This window comes from Engystomops pustulosus, chromosome 4 (genome assembly GCF_040894005.1).
Source record: "Engystomops pustulosus chromosome 4, aEngPut4.maternal, whole genome shotgun sequence".
Lineage (NCBI taxonomy): Eukaryota > Metazoa > Chordata > Amphibia > Anura > Leptodactylidae > Engystomops > Engystomops pustulosus.
Genome location: NC_092414.1, coordinates 15,293,774 through 15,307,818, shown reverse-complemented (window position 1 = coordinate 15,307,818; position 14,045 = coordinate 15,293,774). Strand labels below are relative to the sequence as shown.

The 14,045-nt window shown below is 39.7% G+C and overlaps 1 protein-coding gene across 12 annotated transcripts in view; it reads right to left on the bottom strand.

Annotated features, from left to right (window-relative positions):
* Positions 1-4,711, bottom strand: part of BICD1 (BICD cargo adaptor 1) — a 103,388-nt gene extending 98,677 nt beyond the window's left edge. For 5 of the 12 annotated variants that reach the window (XM_072145287.1, XM_072145291.1, XM_072145288.1 and 2 more), the window contains exon 1: positions 4,193-4,709. In XM_072145287.1, the coding sequence (XP_072001388.1) occupies positions 4,193-4,405 (213 nt within the window). In that variant the 5' untranslated portion in view covers positions 4,406-4,709. Of the gene's footprint in view, positions 1-4,192 lie in introns of all 12 variants that reach the window. The other 7 variants (XM_072145281.1, XM_072145282.1, XM_072145283.1 and 4 more) reach the window with 2 other exon arrangements.
* Between the last annotated feature and the right edge of the window lie 9,334 nt (positions 4,712-14,045).

Genomic DNA, 14,045 nt, shown 5'->3' with positions numbered 1-14,045 from the left:
TGTACCTACTTTTTGGGACCTGGAAGAGATGTTAATCTGTCTTCAGTTGGAGATACTCTTCGTGGGTCTTTATCGGATAATCATATCCTTTCAGAGTGAAGCTACTTCTGGAGCTTTTGATAAGACAATCAGACATCCGTTCTTTTGGGCCTGGGCTAGGGGCTTCATGAGACTATTACCTGTGCTTGGTGTAAAGATTTGCTTAGGTTATGGATGTGATGAGCTTCTGTCTTTAGGATTGGACTAGTCTCTGGGATCTTGCTAAGAGAATTGAGCTACTCATGGTTGAGCTACTTTTTGGGGTTTCAATCAGATGATCACTTGGCTTCCGGGTAGAGTTTCCTGTTGGGGGTCTTGATCTGACAATCATCTGCCATAAGCATAGAGATACCTTTTCAGGTCTTGACCAGATGATGATATAGACTAGAGTTATCAGTTGAAACTGGTCTCTAGATAGAGGTACAATTTTGGCACTTGATCAGGATTCTGGATAGAGCTACTCTATGGGGGTTTGATATGATGATCATCTGTTTTTGGGTTAGAGGAACCTATTGAGTTCTTGACCAGACGATGATCACCTACCTTCGGGGTAGCGTTACCAGTTGAGGTTGATAATCACTTGCTTTTTGGCTAGAGCTGCTCTCTGACATCTTGACCAACCCCCTGCCTTAAAGGTAGATCCCTAGTAATATCCATGTTTTGTAAAATTACTTCTAGCAGAGCTTCTCTTTAGGGTCTTCAGCAGACCCTTTATCGAGCATATTGATTTGGGGTTGTCCTAATTACAGATCTATGTTCTGTTATTGTATTTGTTATCTTCTGTTGGCCATCATCAACAGTCTGACCCTTCGTTCTCTTTGATCTAGGGAGTAAATTCAAAAAGACCCATGGACGGCAACCATGCGCCAATCCTACCGAAACTGGCAAGTCTACTCACAATAAATCCAATGGTTGTGGCCAACTATGGTCTCACTGTCATAAACAGCAGCCTGTATTCTGCAAACTTAACTTTGATGTAGACATCAGATCTGGGTTCACAAACTGGACTTTTGATTGATATTATACCCAAGGATCAAAAAATCTTTTAGCCATGTTTGACACCAGTGACCTCTACTGTGATATGTTGCGGCAGGATCCAACTAATCCAGACTCTCATACACACAATACAAGTGACCTTCCACTGATCCCACAGGCTGAGGTCACCGCTCGGTTTACCCGCTGTACCGGCCAAATCCACTACAGTATTAGCATCAGTGATACTATTTTTCCTGGGAAACAAACCAGCACCAGGGAAGTATCGGAGAGTTCAGAATTTATTTTGCATGGAGGAGAGCCGAACTGGTTAAGTAAGTTTTTGAGTCAACCAGATTCTTGAATGATCTTTTTGTCTGGAGCCAAGCGCACAAAAATTCTCAGCTCTACACACAAACCTTCATTGTAATGAATAGCATGGATATTCATGGATCATAATGGAGGCCTTGTTATGTTCCATTACTCTTTAGGGGTCATTAGGCCCCTAAAACTAGTCCAGAACTTGGGAGTAGTGATTGGGGAAGTCTTCGGGCACCCTGAACTAGTCCTTAACTTGTCAGTAGTGATTGCGGGGGTCTTCAGGCCCCTAGAACTAGTCATGAACTTGGAAGTAGTGATTTCGGGGGTCTTCAGATACATAGAAGTAGTCATAAACTTGGGAGTAGTGATTGTGGAAGTCTTCAGATCCCTGGGAGTAGTCATAAACCTGGTTGTAGTGATTGTGGGGGTCTTCGTGTCCCTAGAATGAGTCATGAACTTAGAAGTAATGAATTTAAGGGTCTTCGTTTCCATAGAACTAGTTCTGAAGTTGTCAGTAGTGATTGCGGGGGTCTTCAGGCCCCTAGTATTAGTCATGAACTTGGGTGTAGTGATTGCGGGGGTCTTCAGGCCCCTAGTATTAGTCATGAACTTGGGAGTAGTGATTGTGGGGGTCTTCGTGTCCCTAGAACTAGTTTTAAACTTGGAAGTAGTGATTGCGAGGGTCTTTCAGTCCCTAAAACTAGTTATGAAATTGGGATTAGCTATTTTGGGGTCCTTCGGTCCCTAGAACTAGTCATGAACTGGAAAGTAGTAATTGCAATGGTCTTCGGGGCACTAGAACTAGTCTAGAACTTCGGACTAGTGATTGTGGAGGTCTTCAGATCCCTAGAACTAGTCTTGAACTTCGGAGTAGTGCTTACTGGGGTCCTGGGGTCCCTAGAACTAGTCATGAGCGTGGGAGTAGTGATTTTAACATCCATTGACCAACCCAATGGAGGGTCTACGGACAGACCATGTGTCGAATAGGGTCTATGTGGTCTTCATAACTCACTCCACAACCAAATATCGCTACCATCATCCAAGTATTACTCTTTACCACCCCCAAACATCCAAAGATCCCATCCTATCAAGTATAGTAGAGAGCAGTAATAGTAATAGGGATGGCAAGACCGACTGGTCCAGACCTCCAGACGACTGGTCATAGTCATGTATGGAGGAGAATACAGGATCCGGTCTCCCCGGGTGCAGTTATCGTAGAGCAGGAGCTGACGCTGCAAATAGCAGAGAGGCCAGGCCTGCAGTTACACATTCTTCCGCCTATTACCCGGGTTCTTGTCTTTGTCATAGGCTTCTGCCATGGAATAATGTCATGGACATTCTACCACACAACAGGAAGGACTGAGATTAACCCTTCCACCGGACAGAAAGAGACAGATAGACAATGCATAGAATGATATTACAGAATAATGAAAAGATTGAGAGATATTCCAGAAAGAGAGATGGAAAGATGTGATAGATATATAGTCATAAGATGATGTAAATAGAGACAACGTAAAGAGAGTTGGAAGATAGATATGAGATAGATAGATATGAGATAGATAGATAGATAGATATGAGATAGATAGATAGATAGATAGGAGATAGATAGATAGATAGATAGATAGATAGATAGATATGAGATAGATAGATATGAGATAGATAGATAGATATGAGATAGATATGAGATAGATAGATAGATAGATAGATAGATAGATAGATAGATATGAGATAGATAGATAGATAGATAGATAGATAGATAGATAGATATGAGATAGATAGATAGATAGATAGATAGATAGATAGATAGATAGATATGAGATAGATAGATAGGAGATAGATAGATATGAGATAGATATGAGATAGATAGATATGAGATAGATATGAGATAGATAGATAGATAGATAGATAGATAGATAGATAGATATGAGATAGATAGATATGAGATAGATAGATAGATAGATAGATAGATATGAGATAGATAGATAGATAGATAGATAGATATGAGATAGATAGATAGATAGATAGATAGATAGATAGATATGAGATAGATAGATAGATAGGAGATAGATAGATATGAGATAGATATGAGATAGATAGATATGAGATATATATGAGATAGATAGATAGATAGATAGATATGAGATAGATAGATATGAGATAGATAGATAGATAGATAGATAGATAGATAGATAGATATGAGATAGATAGGTAGATAGATATGAGATAGATAGATAGATATGAGATAGATAGATATGAGATATATAGATATGAGATAGATAGATAGATAGATATGAGATAGATAGATAGATATGAGATAGATATGAGATAGATATGAGATAGATATGAGATAGATATGAGACAGATAGATATGAGATAGATAGATACATAGATACATTCATGTCCTGGTCCTTGGAGCTTGCGATCTAATATAGCGGACGGCAGTGAGACTACAGTAACTTCTTTGATAATGTCGGCCTACACACAAGAGAGGAGGGGGCTATTGGTAAAAGTTGAGAACCTGATGCCACCTATATCCGGACACGGGGGCCGGTGACTACTCTAGTCCTATAGCAGCAATTCAAAACATAGTCAACTTTATCCATAAGAAATCAGGACACACGATAACGATAAGAGGCGGTGAACTCGCCGACAATGACTGCCGGGGGTCTGTGTTATTGTCCCACAACTGCGGGACTCAATGTGACTGGCGCTGAGAGAGTCACCACCATAGTGGGCATCCTCGGCACCTGGGCATCACATCTATGGTCCAGGCGATGCCCATGTGTAATACGCAAGGGCTGGGCACCTTACTGGGTCACCGTCTTGAGCGCCCCCCCCCACCCCAGGGCCTGGCACCCACCTCCTTGAGTTGCTCCTGCTCCTGTTTGAGGGTGTCATATTCCGCCTCCAGGTCATCGTACTGCTGCTTGAGGGCGAGCTTCTCCTCCAGGACCACCAGCCCGTACTCGGCAGCCTGGATCTTCTCCTGGGTGGTCTCGCTCAGCTCCTTGGTCAGCCTCTCAATCTCAGCCTTGTAATCCTCCACAGTCTGCAGTACCTCCTCAGCAGCCATAGTCCCTTGTGTTGGGAGTCAGACTGGATGGACAGATGGGTGGGGAGGGGAGAGAAGAGACAGAGGAAGGGGGGATGAGCAGAGATGGAGCTCTCTGGGTATCAGATCTGCAGCATCATGCCAAGCACAGGCGCAGAAGCCCCCTGTGTGTGCCCTGTGTGTGCCCGCCACCCCCTGCTACACCCTGCCCTGCTGCCCGTTCTGCTTATTCATAGCCACCGACACAAGGAGGAGGCAGCAGCGGCGGCAGCGCCATCTCTTCTGCAGTGTGAACTTTCCACCTGCTACCCCCCTCTGCAGGATGCGAAATGATGCAGTCTGCCATCTACTGCCTCAGCACCGGGAGCGCACATGTCACAGCGTAGGGGAGGGGGAGAAGGGGAGCTCAATGCCAGGAAGGAGCACTAAGGGGAAAGTTATTGTTATGGGCAAAGAGAGAGGCAGGTGATTGTGGTACCCAGCACCCACCTGCACCCGGAGGAGGAGGAGGGTGGATGGAGGATGCAGCTCTCTCTTTATAGTAGATACTATCTATCTATCTCATATCTATCTCATATCTATCTCATATCTATCTATCTATCTCATATCTATCTCATATCTATCTCATATCTATCTATCTATCTCATATCTATCTATCTATCTCATATCTATCTATCTCATATCTATCTATCTATCTATACAAGAAACTGGGCAGCACTCCAAATAGTGATGAAAAAGTGTAAGCTGTTTATTCCATGTTCAGCAACCAAACAGCGACGTTTCGGCTCCTTGGAGCCGAAACGTCGCTGTTTGGTTGCTGAACATGGAATAAACAGCTTACACTTTTTCATCACTATTTGGAGTGCTGCCCAGTTTCTTGTATATATTGTTGAGGGACCTCAGGCCGAGTCCCAGGACGCCTGCACCCACCACTTCCTCTGGTTTGTGCCGCTTGGACTTTTTCTTTCTATCTATCTATCTATCTATCTATCTATCTATCTATCTATCTATCTATCTATCTATCTATCTATCTCATATCTATCTCATATCTATCTATCTATCTCATATCTATCTCATATCTATCTATCTATCTATCTATCTATCTATCTATCTCATATCTATCTATCTATCTATCTATCTATCTCATATCTATCTATCTATCTATCTATCTATCTATCTATCTATCTATCTATCTATCTAAGGTTTAGGAAGAGGCAGCACTCCAAAAGGTAATTTCAAAAAAGTGGGGTGTCTTTATTCCATAGGAGCTGAAACGTCGCTTATGGAATAAAGACACCCCACTTTTTTGAAATTACCTTTTGGAGTGCTGCCTCTTCCTAAACCTTACATTGCAGTCCCCCTGCCTGGGGACTTACGGACTTGCACCCACCGGAGTTGCTGTGCTGCTCTAAACTTTCCTTTTTCTATCTATCTATCTATCTATCTATCTATCTATCTATCTATCTCATATCTATCTATCTATCTCATATCTATCTATCTATCTATCTCATATCTATCTATCTATCTCATATCTATCTATCTTATATCTATCTCATATCTATCTCATATCTATCTATCTATCTATCTCATATCTATCATCTATCTATCTCATATCTATCTATCTCATATCTATCATCTATCTATCATCTATCTATCATCTATCTATCTATCTATCTCCTATCTATCATCTATCTATCTCATATCTATCTATCTCATATATATCTATTTATCTATCTATCTCATATCTATCTATCTATCTATCTCATATCTATGTATCTATCTATCTCATATCTATCTATCCATCTCATATCTATCTATCTATCTATCTCATATCTATCTATCTATCTATCTATCTATCTATCTATCTATCTATATCATATCTATCTATCTATCTATCTCCTGTATATCTATCTATCTATCTATCTATCTATCTCATATCTATCTATCTATCTATCTATCTCCTATCTACCATCTATCTATCTCATATCTATCTATCTATCTATCTATCTATCTATCTATCTATCTATCTATCTATCTATCTCATATCTATCTATCTATCTATCTATCTATCTCATATCTATCTATCGCATATCTATCTATCTATCTCATATCTATCTCCTATCTATCTATCTATCTATCTATCTCATATCTATCTCATATCTATCTATCTATCTCATATCTATCTATCTCCTATCTATCTATCTCATATCTATCTATCTCATATCTACCTCATATCTATCTATCTATCTATCTATCTATCTATCTATCTATCTATCTCATATCTATCTATCTCATATCTATCTATCTATCTATCTCATATCTATCTATCTCCTATCTATCTCATATCTATCTATCTCATATCTATCTATCTATCTATCTATCTATCTATCTATCTATCTATCTATCTCATATCTATCTATCTCCTATCTATCTATCTATCTATCTATCTATCTATCTCATATCTATCTATCTATCTCCTATCTATCTATCTATCTATCTATCTATCTATCTATCTATCTATCTCCTATCTATCTCATATCTATCTATCTCTTATCTATCTATCTATCTATCTATCTCATATCTATCTATCTCCTATCTATCTATCTATCTATCTATCTATCTATCTATCTATCTCATATCTATCTATCTATCTCCTATCTATCTATCTATCTATCTATCTATCTATCTATCTATCTCATATCTATCTATCTATCTCATATCTATCTATCTATCTCCTATCTATCTATCTATCTATCTATCTATCTATCTATCTATCTCATATCTATCTCCTATCTATCTATCTATCTATCTATCTATCTCATATCTATCTATCTATCTCATATCTATCTATCTATCTATCTATCTCATATCTATCTATCTCCTATCTATCTCATATCTATCTATCTATCTATCTATCTATCTATCTCATATCTATCTATCTCCTATCTATCTATCTATCTATCTCATATCTATCATCTATCTATCTATCTCATATCTATCATCTATCTATCATCTATCTATCATCTATCTATCTATCTATCTCCTATCTATCATCTATCTATCTCATATCTATCTATCTCATATATATCTATTTATCTATCTATCTCATATCTATCTATCTATCTATCTCATATCTATGTATCTATCTATCTCATATCTATCTATCCATCTCATATCTATCTATCTATCTATCTCATATCTATCTATCTATCTATCTATCTATCTATCTATCTATATCATATCTATCTATCTATCTCCTGTATATCTATCTATCTATCTATCTATCTATCTCATATCTATCTATCTATCTATCTATCTCCTATCTACCATCTATCTATCTCATATCTATCTATCTATCTATCTATCTATCTCATATCTATCTATCTATCTATCTATCTATCTCATATCTATCTATCGCATATCTATCTATCTATCTCATATCTATCTCCTATCTATCTATCTATCTATCTATCTATCTCATATCTATCTCATATCTATCTATCTATCTCATATCTATCTATCTCCTATCTATCTATCTCATATCTATCTATCTCATATCTACCTCATATCTATCTATCTATCTATCTATCTATCTATCTATCTATCTATCTATCTATCTCATATCTATCTATCTCATATCTATCTATCTATCTATCTCATATCTATCTATCTCCTATCTATCTCATATCTATCTATCTCATATCTATCTATCTATCTATCTATCTATCTATCTCATATCTATCTATCTCCTATCTATCTATCTATCTATCTATCTATCTATCTATCTATCTCATATCTATCTATCTATCTCCTATCTATCTATCTATCTATCTATCTATCTATCTCATATCTATCTATCTATCTCATATCTATCTATCTATCTCCTATCTATCTATCTATCTATCTATCTATCTATCTATCTATCTCCTATCTATCTCATATCTATCTATCTCATATCTATCTATCTATCTATCTATCTATCTCATATCTATCTATCTCCTATCTATCTATCTATCTATCTATCTCATATCTATCTATCTATCTCCTATCTATCTATCTATCTATCTCATATCTATCTATCTATCTCATATCTATCTATCTATCTCCTATCTATCTATCTATCTATCTATCTATCTATCTATCTATCTATCTATCTATCTCATATCTATCTCCTATCTATCTATCTATCTATCTATCTATCTCATATCTATCTATCTATCTCATATCTATCTATCTATCTATCTATCTATCTCATATCTATCTATCTCCTATCTATCTCATATCTATCTATCTATCTATCTATCTATCTATCTATCTATCTATCTATCTATCTCATATCTATCTATCTCCTATCTATCTATCTATCTATCTCATATCTATCTATCTATCTCCTATCTATCTATCTATCTATCTATCTCATATCTATCTATCTATCTATCTCATATATATCTATCTATATATAAACTGGCGACGTTTCGATGTGTTACCACCTTTCTCCAGCAATGTGCATTCCATAGTGAACAGGTTTAAATGGCTAATGTGGGAGTGTCTTATCATTAAAGGAGTATTCCAGGAATAAGCATAATTCATATGCAAATGGATACTTAAAATATAAGCCAGTGTGTAATTAGTTGTTATTTAAAATTTTGCTCCTGACATAGACTGTAATGAAGAATTAAAATGCTACCGGCCCTTTAATCAGTCCATTAATTTCCTCCGTTGCAGAACAGAAGATGGCCGCCGGTCACATGTTCACATCACATGTCCTGCAGCAGCCTAGGCAGGTCATGTGATCACCACTATGTTTGGCTGTAGTCGGTTGGTTGCAGTGCATCCAGTATGGCCGGTCTTGTGGTGATGGCAGTTAAACATCATTACTATGGTAACAGAGCAAGAAAACCTGTTACATCATCACTGGGAGCAGAGCCTGAGAGGTAGGAGGAGTTACTGAGAACTAAAGGATCTTGGGACTTGTATTTTCCAGTGGCGGCCATCTTGGTGATAACTCCACCTACTTTAGAGAGGCCATAAATTTTGTAAATCATAAAATCAAACTATTTAAGCTCCATTTTGTGAGACATTGACATTGAGTATTGTTGTATTCATTTATTTATATCATCATGGGTTTTTGTGTCAGACGTTCATATTCCCCTTTAACTCTTAGTGAGCCATGATCACAAATTCATTTTAAAAAAAACTATTAGAAAATACAATTTATACAATAATGAAAACTATAAAGTGCAAGTGCTACATATAATACAAAAAGGATTTGCTGAAAGCCATGATTACGATTATATAACACAGAGTCACATGACCTAGTTGTGAATCAGCTGGTGCATTAACAAGTGATCGGTACCTGGCGTCTCAATGTTTATATCAACATAAATATTCAGAATGTAAGAATAGTGGGGCACATTTACTTACCCGGTCCAGTCGCGATCACGCGGCACGTTGTCTGACGCTGATTTGGGTTCTGCCGGTATTCACTAAGGTCCGTGCGCCCCATATCCACCAGGTGTCGTTGCTGCGCCGAGGTCCGCCGGAGTTCACCTTCTTCTTCCCGGTGCATGTAAGTGCTTGACCTTGCGACACAAATTCTTTTTTAAATTCCGCAATTTTTCAGAATGTGTCAGGTTGTCCGACTGCCACGCCCCCAGATTTCTGCCGCGTGAAAGCCGGCGCCGATGCGACACAATCCGATTGCGTGCGAAAATCCCGGGGAAATTAGGCGCAAATCGGAAATATTCGGGAAACTCAACGAAAGTGCGGCGTTCGGACCCTTAGTAAATGAGCCCCAGTGTCTCTCACTGTAGACTGCGCATGATCGGGAACAGTGTTTTGCGCATGTGCAGTCTCAGAGTGAGATCACAGCGGCTGCTAGGAGTGAGGGCCTATGACAGCGTGGACTGCCCATGCCATACATGGGATCCCACCCCGAACTCTGAGCCCTCTGCACCCCCCCTTGTAGGGGAACTTTGGACATTGTGCTGCTGTGGACTTTCCTTTTTTATATATATATATAAATACAGACGGCCCCCTACTTAAGGACACCTGACTTACAGACAACCCATGGTTACAGACAGACCCCTCTGACCTCTGGTGACCTCTCTGGCTGTTACTATAGTCCCAGACTGCAATGATCAGCTGTAAGGTGTCTGTAATGAAGCTTTATTGATAATTCTTGGTCCCATTACAGCAAAAAATGTTTAAACTCCAATTGTCACTGGGGCCAAAAAAAAAAAATTGGTCGAGAATTTCAATTATAAAATATACAATTTGGACAGTTTCATACAAATTCAACTTAAGAATAAAACCTCCGGTCCCTATCTTGTACGTAACCCGGGGACTGCCTGTATATCTTATTTCTATCTTTTTCATATATATCTAATTATCAGTATTCTTTCTACTTATCTATTTTCTTTTTATCTACCATTTCTATCAATAATCTGTCATATCTATTTCTATTGTTTGTTCTTTTACATTAGTCTCTAATACATTGGGGGTCATTTAGACTCTGCTCCCAGGTGTTGACTTACGTCATCGCTCGCGGTGGTTGAGTGGGTCCACTACCCCTGGAGCCTGACAGGTGGTAGTAATCTTGATACCAGGGAAGGACCTGCTAGAGTGTGGGTCGTACAGACATATATCACTCCTAAAATCATATTATAAACTTTTAACCTTTTGGTGGCTGCCAAGGCGAGGTAGAGAAACGGAAGGCAGGCTCGTGGTCGGGGACAGGCAGGAGGTCAAGACAGAGGGCAAAAGTTCAGGGTCAGAGGCAGAGAAGAAGGTGTTAAAGTATTTAATTTTACTTAGTTAATAGAGAATTAGTTCAGGCAATAAACTTATCAGCTTCTTCGCTGTATGTAAGAATGAACTTTATGCAGAGTAACAGCACAAGACACAGTAATGTGGTTACGGTTCTTGGACAGTCGATAGCCTTGAGTTGGCTAAAATTATGTCTGTGTGAAAGGATATAAGGGATATTGGTTATTCTTATGCTTTTCTTGAGTTATGCTTTACTTAGCCTGTCTTGAGTTACCTACGCAAAAACCAATAAGCCCTCCTACATTAAAAAGGGTATAAAATAAAGTTACACAAAGGTCTCATCAGATCTCCGTGGATACAGCTACATTTGCTTGTGTCTACGTTATTTGGCCAATATATTTAATTAATTAATTATTTTCTGCCTGGTTAACATTGGACAGGGCTGGCAACGGAGGAGCGTCAACGGGAACAGGTCGGGGGTCACAACGGGAAATCACACTAATCGCAGAGGTCATGGGAAACAAGCTTTTCCTAAGGTTGTGAGGCACAAAGATCCGGCAAAGTGTGCGGGGAGAGGCTGGGTTGAATAGTATTCTGTGTGTAAGTCCAGCACCAATTAATGGCGGGCTGGCCCTTTAAGCCTTGTGAAGCCGGCGCATGTGTGCCCTAGGACATGGGGATGCATGCGCACGGCTGAGGACTTGGAAGCAGGAGCGAGGACAGGTAAGTCGTTGTGGAGCAGAGCGGGGGCACACGGTGGGGCACGGGTGAGCCGTGACACCACTGTGGTGTCATAGAATGAAAGAGGAAGGAAATTATTTTCACATGACTGGCTTAAGGTCTCTACTCTAGCAAGGCAGGGGGTAAGAGATCTTGGTATTGTGCATAGATTTGGATGGGAAACCCATTGGGACGCAGTGCTTTGCCTTTGCCATTTCGTCTAAGTCTGGAGCTATTTAAGTAGAACTGAAAAACAGTAAACATCCTAAGGTTGTCTAAATGATCAGCTATGATGTTGCCCTTTAAGGATTTAATTTTCAGGAGCGCTGGAGAGGCATTATGCTGGTGAATTAGATGAGCAAGAGACTACTAGATTGGTTGCCAAACGCAAGGACCTCTGCTGTGTGAAAAAGGCACTTCTTTTTTTTTTTGTTTGTTTCTTATAAAGGCAGTGTAAATAATGAAAGATCAACATACATACGCCAGGAAAGATCAATAGAAATTAATTGCTTCTACAACAGTCAATGTAGTATAATCGAAGGTAACATTTAAAGGAAACCTGTCATCAGGAGGCCTTTTTCTGGCCCCCCACGTCGCCATAGAGAATAGCCTGTATGACCTTCCTACAACCCCGCAGCATGCTCCTGATGAGGCTCAGTATTGTGTGTGGCCTCCCTGTGCCTGTATGACCTCCCTACAACGCCTCGGCATGCTCCTGATGAGGCTCAGTATTGTGTGTGGCCTCCACGTGCCTGTATGACCTTCCTACAACCCCGCAGCATGCTCCTGATGAGGCTCAGTATTGTGTGTGGCCTCCCTGTGCCTGTATGACCTCCCTACAACGCCTCGGCATGCTCCTGATGAGGCTCAGTATTGTGTGTGGCCTCCACGTGCCTGTATGACCTCCCTACAACGCCTCGGCATGCTCCTGATGAGGCTCAGTATTGTGTGTGGCCTCCACGTGCCTGTATGACCTCCATACAATGCCTCAGCATGCTCCTGATGAGGCCTCATTTTGTCTAGTTTTAAGGACATTACATCAAAGCCTGTAGTGTGTTTTTCAACTTTAATTTTGCGTTTGAATGCAAATCCAGGACGCCATTGGTTAATAAATGTGATTTCCCATGATGATTTTTTTGTGATTTTGTTGACAGCACATTCAACCTTGTACAGAACAAAGTATTCAATGAGAATATTTCATTAATTCAGATCTAGGATGTGTCAGTTGAGCTTTCCCTATATTTTTTGGTCAGTGTATTATATGGAGATAAAAGGGGGGCAGGAGGAGCATGAGGATATTCTTGAACTCTCATCCCAGCTGATAACAGAGAATAATTGAATACAGGAAACCGTATTGTCCCTTTAAGTGGTAGATGTCAGAGCTTGGTTAAACAAGGTCGGAAACCGGGAAAGAAATGTCTCCTAGCAACGCAGAACAACAATAGCAGGCCGCAGGTGAATTTGCCTTCCCGTGGGGGCGCTTGTGACTCGCCCCGACCTAAATTATGCAGATGATGCGATTACCATAAGAAAACAAAAGGCTGGGGAGCGACGGATGTCTGGCTGCTTTACATGTCAGCGGAGGTTGTCAGGGTTTTGTTCTCGGGTTACAGATCTGAGCTGCTTCACTTGATTTCATTTTTTTTTGGCTATCATCACCCTCCACCAACGGGAAAAATTACATTTACATTCGTCTTGTCTATTAGAGTGGTTAAGGAAGTCACGGCGGCCATTTTGAATGTCTATGGTGCTATTACTTGGTAACAGAGTCACATAGAAATTCATAGATACATCACAATCGGCCCATTTTGGGGTTTGTCTTTGCCCTTGATGTCCTATAGGGGTAGACAGAATTGAATTCAGTGGTGAATCATGTATGGGCCTAAAATGGAAGAAAGAAGACCCCACAAAGAACAGGGGATTAAGGTGGGACAAGAGGCGTGGCTTAGTTTTAAAAAATGTCACTTTTGTCACCGCACCACGTGTGTGCGTAAAGTTGGGAGGATTGATGTATAGTCTCTGCTCTCTATCCTAATTTCTGTGTGGTTCCTTCTGTTAGGTTCACATTTAATTCAAGTCAAGTTCTCTTGGTGCCCAAAAAATGTATCTAGAAATTTATTAACACATTTAATACTAAGCTTTTTTAAGCCTAAACTTTTAAAGGAAATCTACC